At 46.1% G+C, this 24,401-nt stretch overlaps 1 protein-coding gene and 1 pseudogene across 3 annotated transcripts; one reads left to right on the top strand and one right to left on the bottom strand.

Moving 5' to 3' along the window:
- Positions 1-40: 40 nt before the first annotated feature.
- Positions 41-471, top strand: LOC120247220 (annotated as a pseudogene).
- Positions 472-1,902: 1,431 nt separating this feature from the next.
- On the bottom strand, positions 1,903-22,451 carry CSAD (cysteine sulfinic acid decarboxylase). Of its 3 annotated transcripts, none has more exons than XM_039255026.1 (15): positions 22,319-22,451; positions 14,903-15,039; positions 14,514-14,640; positions 14,340-14,430; positions 13,904-14,010; positions 13,368-13,483; positions 12,585-12,664; positions 12,227-12,281; positions 4,809-4,925; positions 4,666-4,730; positions 4,304-4,385; positions 3,666-3,865; positions 3,406-3,457; positions 3,169-3,258; positions 1,903-2,275 (listed from the first exon to the last, which is right to left on the bottom strand). In XM_039255026.1, the coding sequence occupies exons 1-15, from the start codon at positions 22,368-22,370 to the stop codon at positions 2,102-2,104; spliced, it is 1,545 nt and encodes a 514-aa protein (XP_039110957.1). In that variant the 5' UTR covers positions 22,371-22,451; the 3' UTR covers positions 1,903-2,101. The 3 variants fall into 3 exon arrangements, with proteins under 3 accessions (XP_039110957.1, XP_039110960.1, XP_039110961.1); XM_039255029.1 differs by lacking the exon at positions 22,319-22,451 and adding an exon at positions 15,289-15,343; XM_039255030.1 differs by lacking the exons at positions 14,340-14,430; positions 14,514-14,640; positions 14,903-15,039; positions 22,319-22,451 and having other exon boundaries at positions 13,941-13,966.
- Between the last annotated feature and the right edge of the window lie 1,950 nt (positions 22,452-24,401).

Below are 24,401 nucleotides of genomic sequence, written 5' to 3'. Positions count from 1 at the left end.
TTTGTAGAGCACTGTTTCCTCTTTTACCAGACCTGCCAACATGGGCCGTGTTGACACCAAAGCCGTGAAGAAGGCAGCTGGGTCGTCACAGAGAAGGACACGTGCCCGGGCGGCCACGTCCAGACCAGCGACAGCGTGAGTGGGGAGACGGCCACCATCCCCAGCAGGAGCTCTGCAACAAGACGGCAGGCTGTCACACACCCGTCACACATCAGACGGGGCACATTCAGAGAGGCCCAGTGAGAGGGCTCTCTATCAAGCTGTTGAGAGAAAGGAGAGAAAACTGGGTCCTGAGGTCTCAGCCCTGGATCTCGAGAGCACTGAGGTAGATCCTCACACCAGGGAAATGTTGAAAAGTCTTCTACTTTGGTAGTCTGTCCGACCTGCAGGTCACTCAGCCTATAGGTGGGATGAATTTCAAAACACCACGTGGAGCCATTTGAATCTTTCTGCTGGGCTACGAGATCTTCAGTAAACCTTGGACAACAAAAACAAAACAAAACAAAACCACTTGCGCAGCTAATTGCCTCTTTGCCGAAAAGTGACTGAAAGCAATGGCAGTCCAGGATTGTAAATGTGAAATGGATGTTTTCCTGCTGGGCTTTTCTTTTCTAAGTTTTTATTTGTTTCTGAGAGAGAGAGAGAGAGAGAGAGAGAGACAGCATGAGCAGGGGAGGGTCATAGAGAGAGGGAGACACAGAATCTGAAGCAGGCTCCAGGCTCTGAGCTGTCAGCACAGAACCTGACGTGGGGCTCGAACCCACAAACTGTGAGATCATGACCTGAGCCGAAGTCGGACGCTGAACCGACTGAGCCACCCAGTTGTCTCTTTCCTTTCCTTTTTTTTTTCTCTTTCTTTCTTTCTTTTTTTCTTCCTTTCTTTCTTTCTAACTTGGTTTGTTTAAATTACAGAAGGAAAAAATTTTTTTTAATGTTTATATGTATATAAGTAATCTCTACACCGAACATGGGACTGAAACTCATGACCCCAAGATCAAGAGTCACAAGCTCTCCCAAATGAGCCAGCTAGGCACCTCTACAGAAGGAAAAGTATTCTGCATGTAAGGATTTTGTGAGAGTGGTGAGTAGACAAGGCTCAGTCTCAACATACAATCAGCCCATTTTGCTTTCAATGTCACTAAAGTACAGTTAATTTTAGAGCTACTCCACTTTCAGTACTTCCTACTAAAGATTTCTTGAGAAAAATTTTCCTATTTTTACCCTCTCTTATACTTGCCTTTTAAAAAAAATTCCCATTCTCTATTATCTGGTTGAAAAGTAACAAACTTCAAAACATACAAAAAAAATACAGTTGAAGTTTTAGCTTTATTATGTCCCTATTATAAAAGTAATGCATATTCATTATATAATAAAAGGGGAGGGCACAAAAGGTATAAAGAAGTTAATTATAAATTGCCTATAATCCCATCCCAAGGAAAATTATTAACATTTGGCATATCTCATTTTACCAGTCTTTTCCTTATGTGTGTTTGAACAAAGCTCAGCTACTACTATATATAAAGTTCTGTATTCAGCTTTTTCAATATAACATGATTTATAATGTTATTATATATAATATATATTTTTATATATTACATATGTTAAAATCATATTTTCTCATATCAATAAAAATCTTATTCTATGTTCTTATTCTTTTATGTTTATAAACAGATGTTTGTAATTTTAATGGCAGAGTAACATTCCATCATGTGGATGTACAGTAGTTTATATATTCTCCTAACAGCATATATATTTTTTTGTTTATTTATTTATTTTGAGAGAAAGAGCATGAGCAGGGGAGGGGCAGAGAGAGAGAGAGGGAGAGAGAATCCCAGGAAAGGTCTGCCCTGTCTACATAGAGCCCAATGTGGGGCTCAAACTCATCAACCGTGAGATCATGACCTGAGCCAAAATCAAGAGTCAGGTGCTTAACCTATGGAGACACCCAGGCGCCCCAATAGCAAGTATTTAACAGGAGAGTTAGTGGGTCAACACATAAAAAATTGTTAAGATCACTCTACTCTTGACAACACAGGAAGGGAATACACAGAGACAATGAGGGTGAAGTGAGGTGTCTCAAGGCCAGCAGCGAGGAGGCGGCTCAGAGGTCCTGGCCTAGCCGTTCCAGCTCATTGAGAAGGAAGTCCATGTCAGCTCGGGTCAGTGCAGGGTTGGCCACGACCATACGGAAAAAGTTGCCCCGGGTCCCATGGGGCTGGTAGCCTATCATCATGGAGCCCTCTTTCACCATGCGCTCCTTGAGTATCGGGGCCACCTGTGGAAAGGGTGAAGAGAAGTTCCAGCTGCAGCCTCAGGTCAAGCTCCCTGAAATGCATTTCCCCCTCACTCAACCACCTTCCAGAGGGAGTCCTCACTGCTTCGCCCCTGAACTTGGCCTCAGTTTGCCTCTCCCACTATGTCCAACCTGCTTGACTGTCTCTAGCTCCTGCATCACTTCCTACCTTACCTATCTCCAAGTTGTCACACAGGCCATTTTCTGCCAAATCCTGATTGTTCCCTGGCTCCCAACCCTGCTTTAGTCCAACATCTAGCCTTCAGCGCCCTTAACACCTTCTTCTCCTCTGTCTGAATTCCTGGAATGGTTGTGATCTGTACCCTGTAATCTACCATGTAATTTACAAGATTGTATCCAAAATATTGGTTTCAAATAGGTAGCTCTAGTTTTCTAAATAACTCTTTAAGGGCAAGAACATTCTTGGCCTTTCAGACCATCTACAGTATCTAGTGCCAATCTATCCTCAGGGACCAGGACGTGACATATCTCCTTTCCTCTAAGAGGCCTGTCTGGACTGGCCTTATAGGGTTGTTCTGTCCCCAACATCAGTGAATAAGGCCTCAAGTGTCTGTCCTGAGCTTCAGCAGACTTGAGCTTCCACAGACTACGTACTGGTGACTTCTCCCGTAATATCTCTCTCTGTCTTCCTTGTGCTTTCCAAAAACATACCTTATTCCCCATCCCCAACCCCACAGAAATGAGGATAAGCTGGTGCCATCGTCGGCTCCCAGTTAACGTCCCCAACGTCAGGAGCAAGACTAGTAAAGGGACCTGCTATGCCACTCACAGCCAGCAGGGGGCAGAAACACACCAGATGCATTACCATTCCCTCAACTGGGCTAACCAGAGCCAGAAAGAGAGAGACAGCCTACCTTAGCCAGCCTTTCACTGTAATCTGGGGTCTCCTGCTTCCCTCGAAGGCTGGGGGGCACGAACCAGAAACACACATTGACAAATTCAGGCTGGGAGGAATGTGGGAGGAGAAGGTATGAGCCGTGGAAGGGGGGATGATCCCCTCTCACTGCCCCTCTTCTGCATCAGGACTTTGTGTGGGATAGACTGAGGGGGGAGGGCGGCAGGGGGATGCCAAAGAGCAGAGCTGGTCATACCTCTATGATCAACTCAAACCCTTCTCGCTTCTTCAGTTCCTCCACCAGGTACCTGGAAACAGAGAGGGAGAGATCACAAATGGAGGAGGAAAGGCAGAGATACAGAAACAGAAGAGACCCAGAGAATGAGTCAAGAGACCCTGAGGGCAAGAAAAACGTGAGGTGCGGGCGTGGAGGTGCAGGGGTGAAGACATGGGGGGGTCAGGACGGGACTGAACAGGATCCTGGGAGAGAGGACCTCAGACAGCCGCCACTCCTACCGGGCAAGGGCAAAGGCCCGGTCCACACGCCGCTCCAGCCCTTGCCCCCCTTGCGCCTTCCACATGAGCCACAGCTTCAGACAGTCCACACGGCGGCCGCACTGCACCACCTTGTCTCCAGTGTCCAGAGCCACGTCGTAGAACTTGTCCTGCTGGAAGAGGTAGCTGGCCTGGGCGCCGTGGCAGCTCCTGAGCAGGTTCTGTCGGCGGGGAGAGCAGGGGCAAGACTGTCAGACCCCACCCTCTCCACCAAGGCTTCCTCTGGACCTGCCCGGGGTTGGGGGGGGGAAGTTCTGTCCCTGGCACTGGGTGGAACTCCTGAGATGGCTGCCAGCTGACCCAGGCTCCTTCCTCCCCGTGTTCTCCCCACCCACGGAGCTCACCCCAGGCTCGGCCCAGGATCCTTCCATTACAACCTCAAGATGGAAACATTTTCCTTTGCATGAAGACAGGCCACAAGTGTGGCCGGGGGTGATGTGGGGGAGCACTACAAGGGATTAGGGGGATGTAGCTACCCAGCTTCAGATGGGACGGTAAGGAGGACACGGTAAGGCCAGGACCCTCTCTAAGGGGGAACAGAAAGGAAGACAGAGGTCCAGGGTGAGAGGTGAGGGAGGACAGGGGCAGGGCAGACCCACCGAGGTGTCCCGGAGAAGAAGAGCTGAGCACTGCAGGCCTGCCGTGAGGAGTTTGTGGGGGTTCCAGGCCACGGAGTCAGCCCTGGGGTGGGCACAGCAGAGCTGGAGCAGCCGGCTCCTCCTCAAGCTGCTCAACCGGAGCCCCCCTCCTCCTCCACATCTCCAGTAAAGGGGGCTTTGGTCTCACGCCAGCCCAGCAGCCAGGAAGAACTCCCAGGCCTGGCATCTGACCTCCCAGCCCCAGTCTGCCATCTCTCCAATCCCCCTCCCGCCAACCTCCTTCCCTCACTCCCTAGTCCAGGACTAGTCTCTAGACCAAGGATTTGAAGGGTGGGATTCAGGAATTAGGTGGCCATATGCACCTCTGTATCCCATCCAGGAGATGTCTATGTGTCTGTGACAACAGGACGCTCCCACCCCAGGCAGCCTGTGGAGCAAAAGGGATAACATGGGCCTTGGCCTTGCCTCGGCCCCCCCCCCCCCCCCCCGGGCCCGTCCCACTCACATCCACATGGAGCCACAGCCCGTGACGCTGGCACACATCAGCAATTGCCTCCAGGGGGTCAAAGGCCCCCAGCACGGTAGTGCCAGAGGTGGCACTAACCAGGAATGGCACAGCACCCTGTGGCAGAAAAGTGGGTAACAGTGGGGGGAGGCTGTGAAGGTATCGCAAAAGCTACCCAGAGGGGCACCTGGGTGGCTCAGTCGGTCAAGCATTCAACGCTTGATATCAGCTCAGGTCATGATCTCATGGTTTGTGAGATTGAGCCCTTTGTCCTGCTCTGTGCTGACAGCATGGAGGCTGCTTGGGATTCTCTCCCCCACTCTCTCTCTTTCTCAAAATAAATAAATAAATAAATAAATAAATAAATAAATAAATAAAAACACTTTTAAAAAATTGGGGCGCCTGGGTGGCTCAGTCAGTTAAGTGGCCGGCTCCAGCTCAGGTCATGATCTCACATTGGGCTCTGTGCTGACAGCTCGGAGCCTAGAGTCTGCTTTGGATTCTGTGTCTCCTTCTCTCTCTCTCTCTCTCTTGCTCACCACCCCCACTTGTGCTTTCTTGCTCTCTCGCTCTCTCTCCCAAAAATAAATAAACATTAAGAAAAAAAAGCTACCCAGAGCCTGGTGATGAGGCCATCTCGATCAAAACTCTCAGGGCATGCCTGACCTGGACGTTTCAACCTTACAAAATGATACTATCTTCCTTAATTTGCAGATAAGGACACTGAGATTCAGATATATTAAGAAATTTACCCCCAGGTTGAAACTCCAGAGATAGAATTCAATCCTAGGTCTATTTGCTGGTCTATTTCCAAAGTTCGTATGCTTTCAAAAAATGTTATTGTCTTACTAGAAGATCAAAATGTTATTTAAAAAATTCTAACACTACCAACGATTGTGAAGAAATTGGATTTTTATTTAAAAAAAAATTCCACAAAGAAAAGCCCAGGCCTATATGGCTTCACTGATGAATTCTATAAAACATCTGAAAAAGAATTGATACCAGTTCTCCACAAAAAAAATTCTAAAAAACAGAAGAGGAATACTTCTGGATTCATCCTATATTACCCTGTTACCGAAACCAGATAAAACATCACAAGAAAACTACAGATGATATCTCTTTGAATATAGACACAAAACACCAGCTAATCAAAATCAGCAACATATAAGGGGTGCCTGGGTGGCTTAGTCAGTTAGGCTCCTGACTCTTGATTTCAGGTCAGGATCTCACGGTTCATCAGTTCAAGCCCCACATTAGACTCTTTACCATCAGCATAGAGCCTGCTTTGGATCCTCAGTCTTCCTCTCTCTCTGCCCCTCCCATGCACTCTCTCCCAAACATAAATTTAAAAATTTTTTTAAATCAGCAATTTATAAAAAATTATATATTATGACAAAATTGACTTGTCCCAGGAGTGCAAGTTCAATTTAGCATCCCAAAATCAATTAATGTAACATACTTATTAACAAAATAAAGGGAAAAGACACATTTCAATAAACACAGAAAAACATGACAAAATCCAACACTCCTGTTTGATAAAACTACTCAACAAACTAGGAGTTGATGAGAATGCTCTCAACCTAATAGAGGGCAGCTACAAAAAAACAAACAAACAACAACAACAACAAAAACCCCAACTAACATTGTACTCGAGACTGAAAGCCTTTCCCCCACAATCAGGAACAAGACAAGGATGTCCACTCTCCCCACTTTTATTCAACATTATACTGAGGGTCTAGCGGGGCAACTGGGTAAGAAAGTAAAATAAAAAGCATCCAGATTAGAAAGGAAAAAAGCAAAACTATCTCTACTTACAAATAACATAATACTGTATCTAGAAAGTCCTAAGGAATCCACTAAAAAAACTATTAATATATGAATTCAGCAAGTTTTCAGGATATAAGATCAATATTAAAAAGCCAACTGTATTTCTATATGTTAGCAATGAACAATCCAAAGATAGAATTAAGAAAGCAATTTCATTTATAATACTAAGGGGACTAAATACTTAGGAATAAATTTTAAAAAGCGGTGCAAAACATATACTCTGAAAACTACCAAATATTGTTGAAAGAAGACAATGTAGGTCTAAATGGAAAGATATCCCATGTTCATGGATCTACCAATTGAACACAATCCCTATCAAAATCCCAGTTGGCTTCTTAGCAGAAACTGACAAGCTGATCCTAAAATGCATATGGAAATTTAAGGGACCCAGAATAGCTAAAGCCATCTGGAAAAAGAACAAAGTTGGAAGGCTCACACTTTTTGATTTCAAAACTTACTACAAAGCCACATCAGTCAAGGCAATATGTTCTACAGTATAGATGTGCATATTAATGGAACAGAGCTGAGAATCCAGAAATACCACTTCACATTTATGGTCAACTGATTTTCATCAGGGATGTCAAGATACTTCATTGGGGAAAGAATATTCTTGTCAATAAATGGTGCTGGAACAACTGACCATCCACATGCAAAAGAAATTGTTATCATATATAAAAATTAACTCATAATAGATTATAGAACTAAATGTTAAAGGTAAAAATATAAAACTCTTGGGTTGCCTGGATGGCTCAGCCAGTAGAGCATGCATCTCTTGATCTCAAGGTCATGAGTTCAAGTCCCACATTGAGTGTAGAACTTACTTAAAAAAAAAAAAAACTGGGGTGCCTGGATGGCTCAGTCGGTAAGCATTCGACCTTGGCTCAGGTCATGATCTCACCATTCCTGAGTTTGAGCCCCACGTCAGGCTCTATGCTGACAGCTCTGAGCCTGGAGCTCCCTTCAGATTCTGTGTCTCCCTCTCTCTCTGCCCTTTCCCCACCTGCATGCTCTCTCTCTTTTTCAAAATAAATAAACATTACAAAAAATTTTTTTTAACTTAACATAAAACTCAGGGTGGGTCAAAATAAATAAAAACAAAACAAAACAAATATATATATATATATATATAAAACTTTTAGATAAAAATATAGGAATAACATTTCATGGGCTTGGGTTAGACAAAGCTTTCGTATATATGACACCAAAAGCACAAGCAACAAAGAAAAAATTAGATAAATTGGACCTCATCAAAATCTAAAACTTTTGGCTTCAGAGGACACCATCAAGGAGGTGACAAGACAACCCACAAAATAGAAGAAGATATTTGCAAGTCACATATCTGATAAGGGATTTCTATCTAGAACAGATGAAGAACGCTTACAACTGAAAAACAGAAGACAACCCAATTAAAATCGGAGCAAAGGATCCAAATAGATACTTCTCCAAAGAAGTTCTACAAATGGCCAATAAGTATATGGCAAGATGCTCAACATCATTAGTCATCAGAGAAATGCAAATCAAAACCACAGGGAGATAACACTTCACACCCACTAAAATCAAAAAGAGAAATTAAAAAACAAACAAATGAACCAATTAAATAAAGGGCAGGGGCGCCTGGGTGGCTCAGTTAGTTGAGTGTCTGACTTAGGTCACGATCTCGTGGTTCATGGGTTGAGCCCCACAGTGGACTCACTGCTGTCAGCGCAGAGCTTCCTTAGGGTTCTCTCTCTCTTTCTCTCTCTCTCTCAAAAAAAAAAATAATAATAATAATAATAAACTTTTTAAAAACTTTTTTTTTAATGGGCAGAGGGGGCGCCTGGCTGGCTGAGTCAGTAGAGCATGCGACTCTTGATCTAGGGGTTAGAAGTTCAAGCCCCACATTGGGTGTAGAGATCACTTAAAAATAAAATCATAGGGGAGCCTGAGTGGCTCAGTCAGCTAAGGGTTGACTGTTGATTTTGGCTCAGGTCATGATCCCAAGGCCATGGGATCGATCCCACATTGGGCTCTGCACTAATTGTGGACCATGTGCACTTGCACACTGTCTCTCTTTAAAAAAAATAGAATAAAACCAAATAAATAAACACAATCATAATTAAATTAAATTAAATTAAATTAAATTAAATTAAATTTGGGCAGAGGACCTGAGTGGACATTTTTTTTTCAAAGAAGACATACAGATGGCCAACAGGCACATGAAAAGATGCTCAATATCATAAATAATCAGGGAAATGCAAATCAAAACCACAATGAGATATCACCTCATACCTGTCAGAAAGGCTAGAATAAAAAAAATTATATATATGATATATATATCATAGAACACTGTTCAGCCATAAAAAAAAAAAAATGAGATCTTGCCATTTGCAACAATGTGCATGGACCTAGAGGGTATTATGGTAAGTGAAATAAGTCAGAAAAGACAAATACCATATGATTCACTTATATGTGGGATCTAAAAAAAAAACCCCAAAACAAATGGAGAAAGGGGGGGGGAGGGACTCCTTTTTTTTTTTTTTTTTAACATTTATTCATTGTTTTGAGAGATAGAGAGCCAGAGCATGAGCAGGGGAGGAGCAGAGAGAGAGGGAGACACAGAATTGGAAGCAGGCTCTGAGCTGTCAGCACTCACTGACCATGAGATCATGACCTGAGCTGAAGTCAGACACTTAACCTGACTGAGCCACCCAGGCGTCCCTGGAGGAACTCTTAAAGACAGAAAACAAACTGCTGGTTGCCAGAAGGAAGGTGGGTAGAAGGATGGGTGAAATGGATAAAGGGGATTAAGAAGTACAAACTTCCAGGTATAAAATAAAGAAGTCATGGAGGTGAAAGCACAGCGTCGGGAATATAGTCAATAATATTGTAATAATGCATGATGACAGATGGTGACTGCACTTACTGTGGTCAGCATTGAATAACGTATAGAATTGTTGAATCAGTATGTTGTACACCTTAAAGTAATAAAACACTATCAATTTAAATAAATAAACAAACTGGGGTGGGGGAAGAGAGAAATAACAAGTGTTGGTGAGGATGTGGAGAAACTGGAATGCTCACTCAGTGCTGGGAGGACTACAAACTGGTGCAGCCACTTTAAAAAACCATCTGGCAGCTCTTCAAAAGTTAAATACAGAGTTACCGTATGACTGGGCAATTCTGACCCCGGTATGTAACCTGTAACCTGGAGAAATGTAAACATATGTCCACACAAAAACTTGTACACAAATGTTCAGAGCGGTATTACTCATACTAGCTAAGAAGTGGAAACAACCCAAGTGTCCATCACTGAGGAACAGATAAGTGACGTGTGGTCTATCCATACAATGGAATGTTATCCAGCAATACAAAGAATGAAGTGCTAACACACGCCACAACAAGCATGAACTTGAAGACAGTGTGCTGAGTCAAAGAAGGATATCACAAAGGACCATGCAGAGTGTGAGTCCACTTATATGAAAAATCCAGAGTAGGCAAATCCATAGAGACACAAAGTAGCTTACTGTTGCCTAGTGGGAGGTTTGGGGGAAATTGGGGATTGATGGTTAAAGGGGGAGAGGTTTCTTTTTAGGGTGATGAAAATGTTCTAGTATCTATTGTAGTGATGGTTGCACAACTCTGTTAAAAACCACTGAATTGCACACTGTAAGTGGGTCAAGTGTATGCCATGTGAATTGCATCTCAATATAGTTAATATCAGAAACAAAAACAAAAAACACCAGTTTATACAATAAAAGTAGTACTCTACTATTCTAATTGTTGATCATACTGCTAGTCAGAGGTAACATCCATATATCAATAAGTATACATTATTCTAAATAACCATAGGTTCAAAGTGTCCATTTCATACTGTAACTTGCTATATATGCTTTACCTATGTCTACTTAAATATATAGTGGTGGTATTTTCATGTTAGAATATACATTCCCACATTATTCCTTTAATATGCCATACTCCAAAAATAACAATAAAAACAATAATGGCAACTAATATTTATATAGTGCTTCACTATTCCAAGTGCATTTACCTATGCAGTAAGTTCTATATCATGCTCATCACACAAAGGAAGAAACTGAAATACACAGATATGCCATAATTTTATCTACTGAAGGACATTAAAAACATTTTTTTAATTTTACACTTTACTCTGGTGTACAGAATTCTAAGCACTTGTGATGATGATTAATAGAATAAACCCTAGCAGTAGGACTCTGAATCAGTGGAGAGATATATTTAAAATTTGTAGAGATAGAGGCACCTGGGTGGCTCAGTTGGTTGAGCATATGACTTCGTCTCAGGTCATGATCTCATGGTCCGTGGGTTTGAGCCCCACATCGGGCTCTGTGCTGACAGCTCAGAGCCTAGAGCCTGCTTCAGATTCTGTATCTCCCCCTCTCTCTGCCCCTCCCCCACTTGCACTGGTCTCTCTCTCTCTCTCTCAACAATAAATATTTAAAATTTTTTAATAAAAAATAAAATAAAATTTGTAGAGATAGTGCCAAAAGGTAGAGCATAGGGAATATAGTCAATGATACTGCAATAACATTGTACAGTGACAGATGGTAGCTACACTTGTGGTGAGCACAGCATAACACAAACTTGTCAAATCACTATGCCGTACACTTAAAATGAATGGAACATTGTGTGTCAACTATACTTCAATTAAAAAAAAAAAAATATATATATATATATATATATATATATACACAGGGCATCTGGGTGGCTCAGTTGGTTGAGTGTCTGACTTCAGCTCAGGTCATGATTTCACGGTTCGTTAGTTCAAGCCCCACCTCAGGCTCTGTGCTGACAGGTCAGAGCCTGGAGCCTGCTTTGAATTGTGTCTCCCTCTCTCTGCCCCTCCCCCCTCACACTCTGTCTCTGTCTCTTTCTCAAAAATAAATATTTAAAAAATATATATATGTATATGCACATGCATGGGCAAAGCGTTTGAACATTCAACTTACCAAGAAGCTATAAAGATAGCAAAGAAGCACATTAAAAGATACTCAACGTCATTAATTCTTAAGGAAATTCCATCACAAAGTGACATCACTGCATAGTTATTAGAATAGAAAACCAACAAAAACAAAATTAAAAATCCCTCCAAATACAAAAAGAAAAATGTATAGAAAGTGCCAAAACGCCCCCCAAGGCAGCCGCAGTGATTCACACGGGCCTCCAGTGCGGTGGGGAGTGCTGGGGCCTCCATATTTCCCACAGCTCAAAGCCGGCACAGGCCACATCACTGGCCACCAGGTCTTCTGAGCTTCTCCCTGCACAGAGTCTCCCAGCTCGCAGAAACCTTCCACGCTACACTTAGGCCCCCAACATCTTCCTTCTGGTGCCGCCTTGGAACTCCACTCAGTGACTCAGGCCTGCTCCTGTGTCTTGGGGTCCGGTCCTGCCTACAGGTCTCAGCAAAGTCCCTGAGAGCAGCACAGAGTGCCCTCGCTCCTGAGGCTTCCCACCGATCACTTTAGCCCATGGGAGAGTTGGGAACAGAAGTCAAGAAGAGGGAAGAGCCCAGAGAACCCTCTAAGAAAAGACCAAGGGGTTCTGCTCCACCGTCCCAGCGCCCCTCGCTCACTCACCTCAGCCTCAGCCAGACTGATCTGCCTCTCCAGATCCTCAGGAATCATTTTCCCTCTGGAAAAGAAAACTGAGTGGGTAAAGAAGTATTAGGTTTTCTCAGCTAGGAAGCAGACCTGTTGAGAACAGGGTAATGTGGGGTTCGTTACACAGAGGTCACAATGTTGACTATTTCCCTAGGGGGGTAAGCAGATCTCAGGGGACAGGGCAAGAGACACCGGTAGACAGAAATGGCAATTCTGTAGGAACAGAGGGGAGAAAAGCCCACTCGGGGCATGGCCCTGAGGCCAGAACTTCTGGCAGCAGGAAGGTACACTGTGCCAGGCTGGGTCTGAGCCATGTGAACAGAAGGACCTTCACCTCTCATCTGTCTTGACTATTCGGACACTGTCGGTGCCAAGTCCCAGAAAAGCAGCTCCCTTCTTAACGGAGTAATGACACTGTGGAGAAAGGCAGAGGGCAGATTAGGCTGGGGGCAGGAGGGCAGGGAGGATGGGGAACAGAGACTGGGCAGTGTGTGAGCTGCAGGAGGTGAGACCCTGTAGACCAGAGCTCTCAAACGTTCGTGTGCCTACAGATCACCAGGGCGTCTGGTTCAAAAGCCGATTCAGATTCTGTATGTCTGCGCTGGGGCCTGAGATCCTGCATTTCTTTTTTTGTTTGCTTGTTTGTTTCTTCTGAGAGAGACAAAGGCAGCGTGAGCAGGGGAGGGGCAGAGAGAGAGGGAGACACAGAATCTGAAACAGGCTCCAGGCTCTGAGCTAGCTGTCAGCACAGAGCCCGATGCAGGGCTCGAACCCACAAACCGTGAGATCATGACCTGGGCCGAAGTCGGACACTCAACCGACTGAGCCACCCAGGCACCCCTGAGATCCCGCATTTCTGACAAGCTCCCAGATGATCCTAATTCTGCCGGTCTCTGAGTAGAAAGGGTGTGGACGATGTCCGCTGCACTCATTGTCCCTTTGCTACCTTCAGACGGAAAGCAAGGTGAACGGAAGACTTTACTCAGCCCCTTGACTAGAAGGAAGCACCTGTGCCTGGGGGCAGGCTGGCCCCAGAAGAGATGGGTCTGGGCAGGCCCACTCTGGCTGGCTCAAGATTAGAATCAGGAGCCCAAGGTAGGTCTGAGCCTCTTCCCACCTCCTTTGATGTGAAGAGCGCCAGGGGCGGCAGTCCCCGGAGGCCCCTCTGCTTGCAATCCGGGTAGCGCTGATAGCGGGCCAGGTTCACAGCATACATGTTGGAGATGGAGCCACCTGTCACAGGGAGGGTGGCAAGAGGGAGGAGCAGTGGGTCAAAACTGGAGCTTACTTCCCCTGACCTCTCCACCCAGGAGAACGGATCAGAGAAGCACGAGAGATGGGCTCCCAGGGCTCTGCAAATGGCACGCTGACAACACAGGGCAGCCCCAGTATCTGCGGGGCCCCCTGACTGCTCCCCTCCACATCCTGGGCTGACCCAGGACAGTGCCTTCCCTCCCCAGAGCAGGCATGGGAGTGTTGAACCCATGCACTGTTTGGCAAACATGAGGATACAGAAGACTGGGCAGCTTCTCTCTGGTTTGGCCTGAGCCCAGCTGGAGAGGAAACAAAGAGGAGTCAGCACAGAGCAAGAGAATAGTGGCGGAGGAGGAACCCTCCAAAGGGCCAGAGAGAGGCCCCTTCCTTCTCACATACCAGGGCAGAAGACCCCATCCCCAGAGCTCCAGCCCACCAGGGCACGGAGTTTCTTCAGCACCTCTTCTTCCATGAGTACGAACACGGGGGCGATTTCATAAGTATACCTGCCAGGAGAGAGAGGGATGAGAAGAGAAAAGGGGAGGGAGGGCTGGCCAGGGCAGACTCTCAGAGGAATAGGAAAGGTCCAAGGGAGGAATGAGCTGGTGACAAAGAGCCAGGGAAGCAAGAACGAGGTAAAACCGGGGTCAGCAGGCATGAGAAAGCTGGGAGAAAGGGAGCCCAAAGGGTACAAGGAGGAAAACTGCCAGCAGAGATGCCAGAAAGCAGGGGGCAGGGGTGGGGAGCAGCACCATTCTCCCCCTTCCCCCAGGGGTATGTCTCCCCCAAACCCAAGCCTTTGTAAGGTGGCAGAAGGGGCCTCGGGAAGACTCACTGGCTGGTGTTGAGGCTCTCAGTAACAATGCGCCCGGCCAGAGCATGGGGATCCAACCCTGAGAAGAGCTGGTTGAAGAAGCGCGGGTGACCTGGAGAAGGGGGTGGGGAGCTCAGAGTGGAGCTGAGGAGCAAACAACTCCGGCCACTCCTCCCACCACAGCCCAGGACCCACAGGTCTTCACGCTATAGCGGATCACCGCCCGGCACCGCTCCAGGATCTGCCCCGACGCCTCGCCCTGGCTGCGCAACTCCAGATCCAGAAGCCGTTTCAGCTCCTCCGGCTCCTTCCACTCGCAGACCTAGCAAGAGAAGCAGGGGATTCTGGGGGGCTTGTGGACACTCCACCAATGGGCTGCCCGAGCCACATCTCAACTTGCACTGAAAACGAGTTGGGAATATTTCCAAAGCAACTCATGAACAAGGGTAAAGACGGTGTGACCCAGTATAGAATCCCTGAGGCACACAGTGAGACAGTGATGAACTCTGGGGAGAAGCCTGGTGGGAGGAGGACAGCTCTGAGCCAGGTGGGATGCACGGGAGAAGGAGGGGAAAAGGACCCACCTTCTCTGAAGCGCTGGTCCCTTTCCGAATGACCTCATCCACAACAATCCCAAACACATCCCGGAGCAAGGCTTCTGCAGCCACAGGGTCCCCATCAGGGGAGCAGAGTGGTTTAGAGTCAGCCATCAGGATGAAATCTGTGAGCAAAGCAGGAGTTATTATTCCCTACTCAGCCTGGGTACCCCACCTGGACCTAACCAGCAAGAATCCCAACCCCCATAACAGACCTACGGCCCCAGTCCTACGGCCCAGTCCCAGCCTTCACTGTACAGACAAGGGCAAGCGAGGGCTCAGGGAGAAAGTCAGTAGCAACAGGAGGAAAGTTAGTAGTGAGCAGGTAGAAACTCACGGCCGCTGCCCATCTAAAACAAAGACGGGAGGCTTACCTTTCCACTCAGGTCTCTCTGTTCAAGTGAGCCAGAGGCAAGGCACACAACTGACTTTTGAGAGTGTTAGGACCAGGACAGCAGAGGGGGTGAGGTATTGGCAGTAGTCATATGATCATGAGATCACTCCGTGACCTTTGCCCTAAAGAGAACTTACAGATTTCGGATAAGGACAGCTGGTTAATTCCCTGAATAATCATTAGCCGACATGAAGAGGGGGAGATGCGATGAAAGGCAAAAATATTAACATCAGGGTTAAGAGAACAGCCAGCAGGACTAGAGAATCAGAGGGCTGAAGAGGGACCTGGCAGCAACCACAATGACCACAGCCAGGACATGAGGAATGTTTGGCAGGGAGGTGGGGGCAGAGGGGGCAGGAAACTGCTGCAGGGGACCCTGGAGGCTGAGGGGGAGGGAGCCTGAGAGAGACAGGTGGAGGTGAAACAGGCTTATCTCTTTGCATCCCAACCCCCAGAGGCTTTTCAGAACCATCCCAATTTCCAGAGTCCTCTCCTAGAGCAGGAAGAAAAAGGGATTATGTTGAGGACGCATTTTGTTCAACAAGTGTCATCCTGTGCCTTGCAGGCTGAGAGCGCTCAACACAGAAAGCAGCTGTTCGAAGTGAGCACCAACTGTGTTCGCAACAGGGTGCTGGGGACTGAGAAAGCCTCTCTGTCCTCTAGGAGGACATAGATGCACATGCAACAGCCACAGCCCCGGACAGGCTGGATGTGGATCCAGGACAGGCTGGATGTGGAGATTGAGGAAACGGAGCCGGATGGCGGCTGAAGGCTGGGAAAGATCTGCAGCTGGACTGGGGCTGGATCTTGAAAGTGAGCAGGAAAAACGGGATTGGCGAAAGCAGGGAAGAGAGGCATTCGGGGGTCGGGGGCTGCCATGGGCTAACATGGGAAAGAGTATGGAAGGTCAGTGAAGGCGCCAGGCTGGCTGGAGGGAGGTCTGCAAAGATGATATGGGAGCAAAGGCAGGGTGGGCAGGGTTGCATGAGATTACGGAGAGGCCTGAGTGCCAGCCAGACCCAAGGGTCTGGGTTTTACCCTGCAGAAAACAGGAGGTCATTGAAAGACTCTGTGGCAAGGGATAATGTTATGAAAATGACTCTCAGAAGACCAGTGTCTGGCACAGGGTGCAGAATTAACAGGGCTTTGCTGTACACCAGGCAAGAAGCGATCCACCTTTGAATAAGGGTGGTGTGGGTAGGAAAGGATAGAGGAATGAGGAGGTCAGCCCAAAGCTCTGATGAACTGCTAGAACAGAAAGCAGATTCAAGAGTCAGGGTACAGCTAAAGCCTTGGGATGGGCCCCCTTCCCCATGGGAGAGAACGTTCAGAGAGATGGCCAGGGAGAGACGGGAAAACCAAGGCTTAGGAACCCCCGCCCCAAATGGAGGGACGAGAGGATTAAGGAAACATGAAGAGGAACCTTCCTCAAAGTGGGCTGCTCTGATATAATCCACTGTCAATAGCCACTGGACCCCTGCCCTAGTTGAAAACACAGGTTCAAAGGACCACAGTGGTCCCACCCTTAAACTTTCCCTCAGCAGATTGGGTTTGGGAGAAATAGGAGAGCTGACCCAGGCCTTGTGAATGAAAGAGTTAATCCTTCATCAGTGTCACTTTAGCTCCCCTAAGGGTGGGGTGGCAGCGGTGGGATGTTAGGGTGGAGAAGCTTGAGGGAGAGAAGCAGAGAAAGACAGCACTTCCCATATGCCACACTCGGTACTTAATATGTATCATCATCATCTTTACAACTGTTTAGTGTAAGTTTATTACCCAGAGAGAGAGAAGGAGACACAGAATTCGAAGTAGGCTTCAGGCTCTGAGCTGTCAGTACAGAGCCTGACGCAGGGCTCGAACTCACGAGATCATGACCTGAGCCAAAGTCAGGCGCTTAACCGAATGAGACACCCAGGTGCCCCTATTGTCCACATTTAAAGGTGAGGAAGAGGGACCTCTAAGATTCCAGAGGTACTACGTATATCACTGGTTGAGATCATGAAGCCAGCATGTGGCCAAGTTGGTCTGAACCTACGTGTGTCAGACTCTGAAGCCCCAGCTCCTAACCATTGCCTCTCACGTGATTCTCTCAGGCACTGAGTTTGCTGTGGCGCAAAGACCACTGGGCCTGGAGTGAGGGCGCTTCAAGGCCTCAGTTTCTGTAAAACAAGGGGTTTTCAAGAGAGAACCCGCAAGGCATCTGCTGGTATTCACAGGTGTTCAGGCCGGTAGATAGAGCAAGCAGGCCAGGGAAGACTTTTCTGGCGCTCTGGATTGCAAGGGGTTTGTATGGAGGGAACAGCTGGTGAGCAACCAGAGACCCCTGGAAGGGCGGAGGCTTTTCCCAAAGCTCGGAAGAGAGGGTCTGCAGGGAAGGCTGTCTGCCTTCCCAGCACCCACTTCACCCATTCTACCTCATTCATCGCTCAGAAGGGAAATCTGGAGGTGAGGGCTCTTAACACTCCCAGTTTCCTCCAGGGATAAACGGGGAGGTGAGACATGACGACCCTTGTTCCCCATACACAATCCTGCCCCGGGTACCTGAGAGAGGGAAGGAACCCTGCCTGCAAAGAATTTTTCTTTTTAAAAGGAAGAAGGACAAAAGCAAAGAAACATGAATGGAGTTAGGGATAGGGCCTTAGCCCCTGGCTGAGGAGATGCTGGTAGGACCAAGTAGGATTTGTTAAAGAATTTACAAGTTTCTTCCAATTTCATGGGATCTCTAGTCCATCGACTCCTCCAAGCATCAACTCCCACATACCTTTATTCCTTTCACTTACGCAACCTAGATTGTATGTTCTGTCGTTTCAACCACTCTTTGTGCAAAATCCTCAACTCCCCGGCCCTTTGGTGTTTCCACCAAATCCACCCAGTGAAACCCCAATCCAACTGGCCAGTCCTTGTGTTACCAAATCTACCAGGACTACTGGATTCTGCTAGTAAAAGCCACCCAACCATTCAGGTTAATATCGCTATAAATTCATGGTCTCTGTGCTCATTCCAGTTACACACAGCAGATTAAACACCTACGTTTACCACTCTTCCTTCCTGAAACCCCAGTAAAATATCAGTGGAACTTTAAAGCCAGGAGAATAAAGCAAATGAGAAGAAAGACAAGAGGTGAGAGAGGTCAGTAATCATAGAAGATAGAAAGCAGATGAGAAGTGGTACCTGGTTTAGCAAATGCCAGAAAATCAAAAGCAATGTGTCCGCAGAAGGCCATGCCAATGGGAAACGAGCTGGTTCTCCAGGCAGAAGCCCAGTAGAGCTCAGGAACTGAAAACACCCACCAACTTAGAAGGCAGGAAGGAGTTGTGTATGTTTGTATAATGAACAGTTAGACCCTCACTCTTCTCCCCCAACCTATTCAGCCAGGCAACTCCCCTTCTTTCCCCCTGCTTCCAAAGAAAACAAGAGATTTGTTTTCAGGAGAAAATGAAACAGGTAGGTTGGGACCTAGGGAGACCAAGACTTAGAGCCTTGACGCACAGCAGGTAAGCATGAGGCACTGCACTGAATGCAGGAGGATTAGGAGGAAATTACTATCAAATCAACTCCTTTCTCCTAACCAGCATTCAGAACTAGTGGCCAGGGGTGAACCTTCCAGGGCCAGGAGACCAAAGGATTCCTCTCTGGAGAAACTGACCTCAATAGCCCCAGAGAAAAGACCTCCTGATGCTCTTATTTCAGTCTTCACCTGATCACCTGGTCAGTGGTGCCCACAAGTCAATATGGCCTATCCATGCACTTGGCCTTCTAATATGCCTGAGTGCCTCCCTCTTCTATGGGAGCAGCCAGCCAGCCAGAGTTACCAGACCCTCGAGAAATGCCCCTAACCTGAACCACAGAGGTGAAAAGACAAACTGGAAAAAGGCATTTGGTGGAAGAAGAGAAATGCAGGGGCAGAAGAAAGCCTCAAAATTTCAAGAAGATATTGCATTCATTAAAAAAAAAAATAGGTCGCCCTCAAAAAGGAGTACTCAGAGAATATGAAGAAGCTCTAGGATTTTAAACATATGACAGGGCGCCTGGGCAGCTCAGTCGGTTGGGCATCCGACTTCGGCTTGGGTCATGATCTCACGGTTCGTGGGTTCTGGCCCCACGTCGGGCTCTATGCTGACAGCTAGCTCAGAGCCTGGAGCCTGCTTCAGATTCTGTGTCTCCCTCTCTCTCTGACCCTCCCCTGCTTACGCTGTCTCTCTCTCTCTCAGAAATAAATTTAAAAAACATTAAAAAAATTTATGACAACCAAAATGAAAAATTAGAAATAAAAGGAAGCCAATAAAATCACACAGAAAAATAAAAATATAAAAAGATGGATAAAGAAAAGAACTTTAGGGGCGCCTGGGTGGCCCAGTTGGTTGAGTGTCCGACTTCGGCTCAGGTCATGATCTCACGGTTCGTGGGTTCGAGCCCCACGTTGGGCTCTGTGCTGACAGCTCAGAGCCTGGAGCCTGTTTCAGTTTCTGTTCCTCCCTCTCTCTCTGCCCCTCCCCTGCTCATGCTGTCTCTCTCTCTCTCTCTCTCTCTCTCAGAAATAAATAAAACATTAAAAAAGAAGAGAAAAGAAAAGAACTTCAGATCAATACAGAAAGCCCAATAGTCGAGTAATAGAAGTTTCAGAAATAGAAGGGGGAAAAGGAGGAAGGAAATCAAAGACAGCTGTAAAGAAAAGAAAGCTAGATTAAAAGGATTCACTGAATGACCAAAACAAAGACAGATTATATTATTTTAGAACAATGGAGGATCTAAAGACTTCCAGAGATACAATAAAACAAATAAACCGAAATCAGGTCATAGATAAAAGACAGAGAGTCAGACTAAATCAAATACCTCCAACACAGGAGAGAGGGGAAGGGAATCCCAGGGGCTGTAATGAAGGTACTAACCATATTCAGAGGTAAAAGCACTCAGTTTTGTGTTATCTGCCCTCTGGATTCCGCCCCCTCCCCCACTTCCTCCTTCTCTTCCTCCCTTCCTTCTTTCAGTATTTGTTCAGTATCTAGTATGTGCCAAGTACTTTGATGGCTGCTAGAGGTACAAGAGAGAGAAAGACCATAGCTCTAGGGACACCTGGCTGGCTCAGTCAGTGAGCTCAAGCCCCATGTTGAGCATAGCGCTTACTCAATTAAAAGAGAGAGAGGGGAAGAAAATGCCATAGCCCTGTCCTCATGAATCTCACAGTCTAAGCGAGGTCACAGGTGAGCCAACTCTCATGCACAGAGGTGGTTTTGTTTGGCTTGTATCGTATATTTTGTTTGTTTGTTTACATAATCTCTAGTTCCAGTGTGGGGCTCAAATTCAAAACCCCAAGATCAAGAGCCACATGCTCTGCCAACTGAGCCAGCCAGGTGCCCATGTTTTAAAACTTTTAAAAATGGGGGCGCCTGGGTGGCTTAGTCGGTTAAGCGTCCCACTTTCGCTTAGGTCATGATCTCGCGGTTCATGGGTTCGAGCCCCGTGTCGGGCTCTGTGCTGACTGCCAGCTCAGAGCCTGGAGCCTGTTTCAGTCTGTGACTCCCTCTCTCTCTGACCCTCCCCTGCTCACGCTGTCTCTCTCTCTCTCTCTCTCTCCTAGAAATAAATAAAAAACATTTTAAAAAAACTTTTAAAAATGATTGTCACTACTGAAAACTTCCAGCTTCTCGTGAAAAAACTCAGAAGGCCTGGCAACACTGGGCCTGAATTAATAGCAACAATCACCTGTAATGGGAGTTGCCCCTTTATTATTATTGCAGTTTTACATTCATTATGCTTTCTTTCCGATTTTTGGTTTGTTTGTTTGTTTGTTTTTTTGAGTAAGCACTACATTCAGGTAGTTCAAAAGTCAAAATATATAAAAATATTAATAGTGAAAAGTCTAATTCCCAACCCATTCCAAGTGCCCCATTCTCCCCTCCACTCCCACAGGTACCCCATTTTTAATAGTTTCCTGGGTAATCTTTGAGTTTTTACAGCAAATAGTAACAAATGTGAATATGTATTCTTACTTTTCTTTCACACAAAGGATAGCATATAATCATGGTTTGTACCTTGCTTTCTCTCAGTTAACAATATACAGAGGATCTTTTAACAGTATATATAGAACTTCTATATTCTTTTTTGAGGGGGTTATTTATTTATTCTGAGAGAGAGAGAAAGAGAGAGCGCAAGTGGGGTAGGGATAGAGAGAGGAGAAGAGAGGGAGAGAGGGATGATCCCAAGCAGGCTCTGCACTGTCCACACAGAGCCCAATGCAGGGATCGAACTCCCACATCGCAGGATCATGACCTGAGCCAAAATCAGATACTTAACCGACTGAGCCACCCAGGTGCCCCTATTCTTTTTTAAATAGAACAGCATTGTTGAGATATAATTTACATATCACAAAACAAACCCCTTTATTTTTTTTTAATTTTTTTAATGTTTTATTTATTTCTAGGAGAGAGAGAGAGACAGAGATAGCGTGAGCAGGGGAGGGTCAGAGAGAGAGGGAGTCACAGACTGAAACAGGCTCCAGGCTCTGAGCTGGCAGTCAGCACAGAGCCCGACGCGGGGCCTGAACCCATGAACCGCGAGATCATGACCTAAGCGAAAGTGGGACGCTTAACCGTCTAAGCCACCCAGGTGCCCCAAAACAAACCCCTTTAAATGGTACATTTCAGTGGGCTTTTTATATGGTAACAAAATGGTGCAACCATCATCGCTAATTCTACAACGTTTTCATCATCGCAAAAAGAAACTAATCAGTGGTCATGCCTCATTCTTCACTTCCCACCCCCTTATACCTCCAGCCACCACTACATATTTTCTGCCTCTCCATTTTTGCTTATTCTGGACCTTTCATATAAATAGAAACATACAATATCTGATCTTCTGTGACTGGCTTCTTTTACTGAACATAATGTTTTCAAGCTTCATTCATTTTTGTAGTATATATCAGCACTTCATTCCCTTTTACAGCCAAATAATATTCCATCCATCTAAAATGTAGATATACCACATTTTATTTATCTGTTCACCAACTTACGGACCTTTGGGTTGTGTCTCCTTCTTGACTGTTGTGAACAGTGCTGCTCTGAACATTAATGTACAAGTTTTTGTGTGGGCACGTTTTCAGTTCTCCTGGGTACGTGCCTGGTAGTGGAATTGCTGGGTCATATGGTAACTCTGTGCTTCACTTTTTTTTTTTAATGTTTTTGTTTATTTCTAGGAGAGAGAGAGACACAGCATGAGCAGGGGAGGGTCAGAGAGAGAGGGAGTCACAGACTGAAACAGGCTCCAGGCTCTGAGCTGGCAGTCAGCACAGAGCCCNAACTTGAGATAATTTGCATTTGCTAAACTTGGTATTGTCATATAACAGTTTATTGTACACAGTGGTATTAATTATTTAAAACTATACATACTGCAATGTCTGCCTCGTTCTTTTTCTAACTAATATTCGTGTTCCCATGACCTGAATCCCTAATAAATAGAAAATACTCAATGCATAATTTAAAAAAAAAATTTTAATGTTTTATTTATTAGAAGAGAGAGAGAGCGTGAGCAGGGGAGGGTCAGAGAGAGAGGGAGTCACAGACTGAAACAGGCTCCAGGCTCTGAGCTGGCAGTCAGCACAGAGCCCGACGCGGGGCCCGAACCCACAAACCGCGAGATCATGACCTAAGCGAAAGTCAGACGCTTAACCGACTAAGCCACCCCAGGAGCCCCTGTGCTTCACTTTTTGAGGAACTACCAAACTGTTTTCCAAAGCACCAGTACGATCTTACATTCCCATCGGTAATGTACAAAGGTTCCAATTTCTCCAAATCCTTGCCAGACTTATTATTACCTTTTTTATTACTGCCATCTGCATTTGTAATTTTGATAAGGATTGCCAACTTCTGCAGAGCACCAGTATATGAAAGTGCCTGTGTTCTCAGCCTTAGTGGCAAAGCACGCTGTTAAACTTCTGAATCTTTCTAATTTGAGGAGTAAAAAATGATAGCTTAGAATGGTTTTATTTTAGTTGAATATCTGCATTCGTCAGTTTTGCTGTGGTAACTAATGGCTTCAAAATCCCACTGGCTTGCAACAACAGAGTTTATTTCTCTTTCATGGTTTCCATTGGTGGTGGCGTTGGCTCTAGTTCTGATTCATGTGCCTTTATTCCATGACCCAAGCTGAAGGAACAGCCCCTATCTGGGACACAATGTTCTCATGGCAGAAGGAAAGGAACAAAAGGCAGAGAAAACCACACAACGACTCTTAAAAATTCTGCTGATACCTGACATGTGGCACATCTGCTCATATCCCATTGACCAAGGCAAACCCCAGGGCAGTGGGGTGAGGATATATATTCTTCTCACAGGAGGGTGAAGCTCACAGCAATGGGTGAAGATGTAAGCTCTCTCATCACAAGCTCATTGGACATAGGCCCTTAAAATGTTGCAGTCTGTGTCACCTTAGTTCACACTGGCCCACCTCACTCGTCTACATTACCTGCCTGGCCCTGTAGATATCCAAGTTGAAACCACTGGTCTAAAGGCTTCCTCTCCTTTTCCCTCAGGGATACCCTCTGGGGTATCCCCTCACTTCTTCAACTCTCCTTCCTATTACTTCTTTCTCACAGCATTTAAGTTGTTTAAACCAAGGGGAGCCTGGGTGGCTCAGTCGGTTACATGTCTGACTTTGGCTCAGGTCAACATCTCATGGTTCATGAGTTTGAATTTTTTTTTAATGTTTTATTTATTTCTGAGAGAGAGAGACAGAGAGAGACGGCATGAGTAGGGGAGAGTCAGAGAGAGAGGGAGACACAGAATCCGAAACAGTCTCCAGGTTCTGAGCTGGCAGTCACCACAGAGCCTGACGCGGGGCTAGAACCCACAAACTGTGAGATCATGACCTGAGTAGTAGTAGGACGCTTAACCGACTGAGCCACCCAGGCGCCTCTGCCTCCTCATCCTTGACTGGATTGTTTTTTTTCATTTAATCTTCAGATACTGTCACATCTTTCTCTCATTCAAAAACATCAGCATAACAATAAAACCTGGATAAAGTTTCACTTATAAAATTCCTTTCCTTAAAAAAACACTTTAGGGGCACCTGGGTGGTTCAGTCCGTTGAGCCTCGGACTTC

This window comes from Hyaena hyaena, unplaced genomic scaffold, assembly GCF_003009895.1.
Source record: "Hyaena hyaena isolate Hyena2069 unplaced genomic scaffold, ASM300989v1 scaffold_510, whole genome shotgun sequence".
NCBI lineage: Eukaryota > Metazoa > Chordata > Mammalia > Carnivora > Hyaenidae > Hyaena > Hyaena hyaena.
This window is presented reverse-complemented; position numbering and strand designations above follow the sequence as displayed.

Bases quoted from the DNA above. Each gene is read 5' to 3' on its own strand.
- CSAD (XM_039255026.1), bottom strand. From the start codon at position 22,370: ATGTTCAGAGCAGCACTGTTCACAACAGTCAAGAAGGAGACACAACCC. The intron at 14,641-14,902 runs GTGGGTCCTTTT...TTCTCTTGCTAG, and splicing joins GGACCAGCGCTTCAGAGAAG to GTCTGCGAGTGGAAGGAGCC. The intron at 3,259-3,405 runs GTATGACCAGCT...CATTCCTCCCAG, and splicing joins GGTTTGAGTTGATCATAGAG to CCTGAATTTGTCAATGTGTG.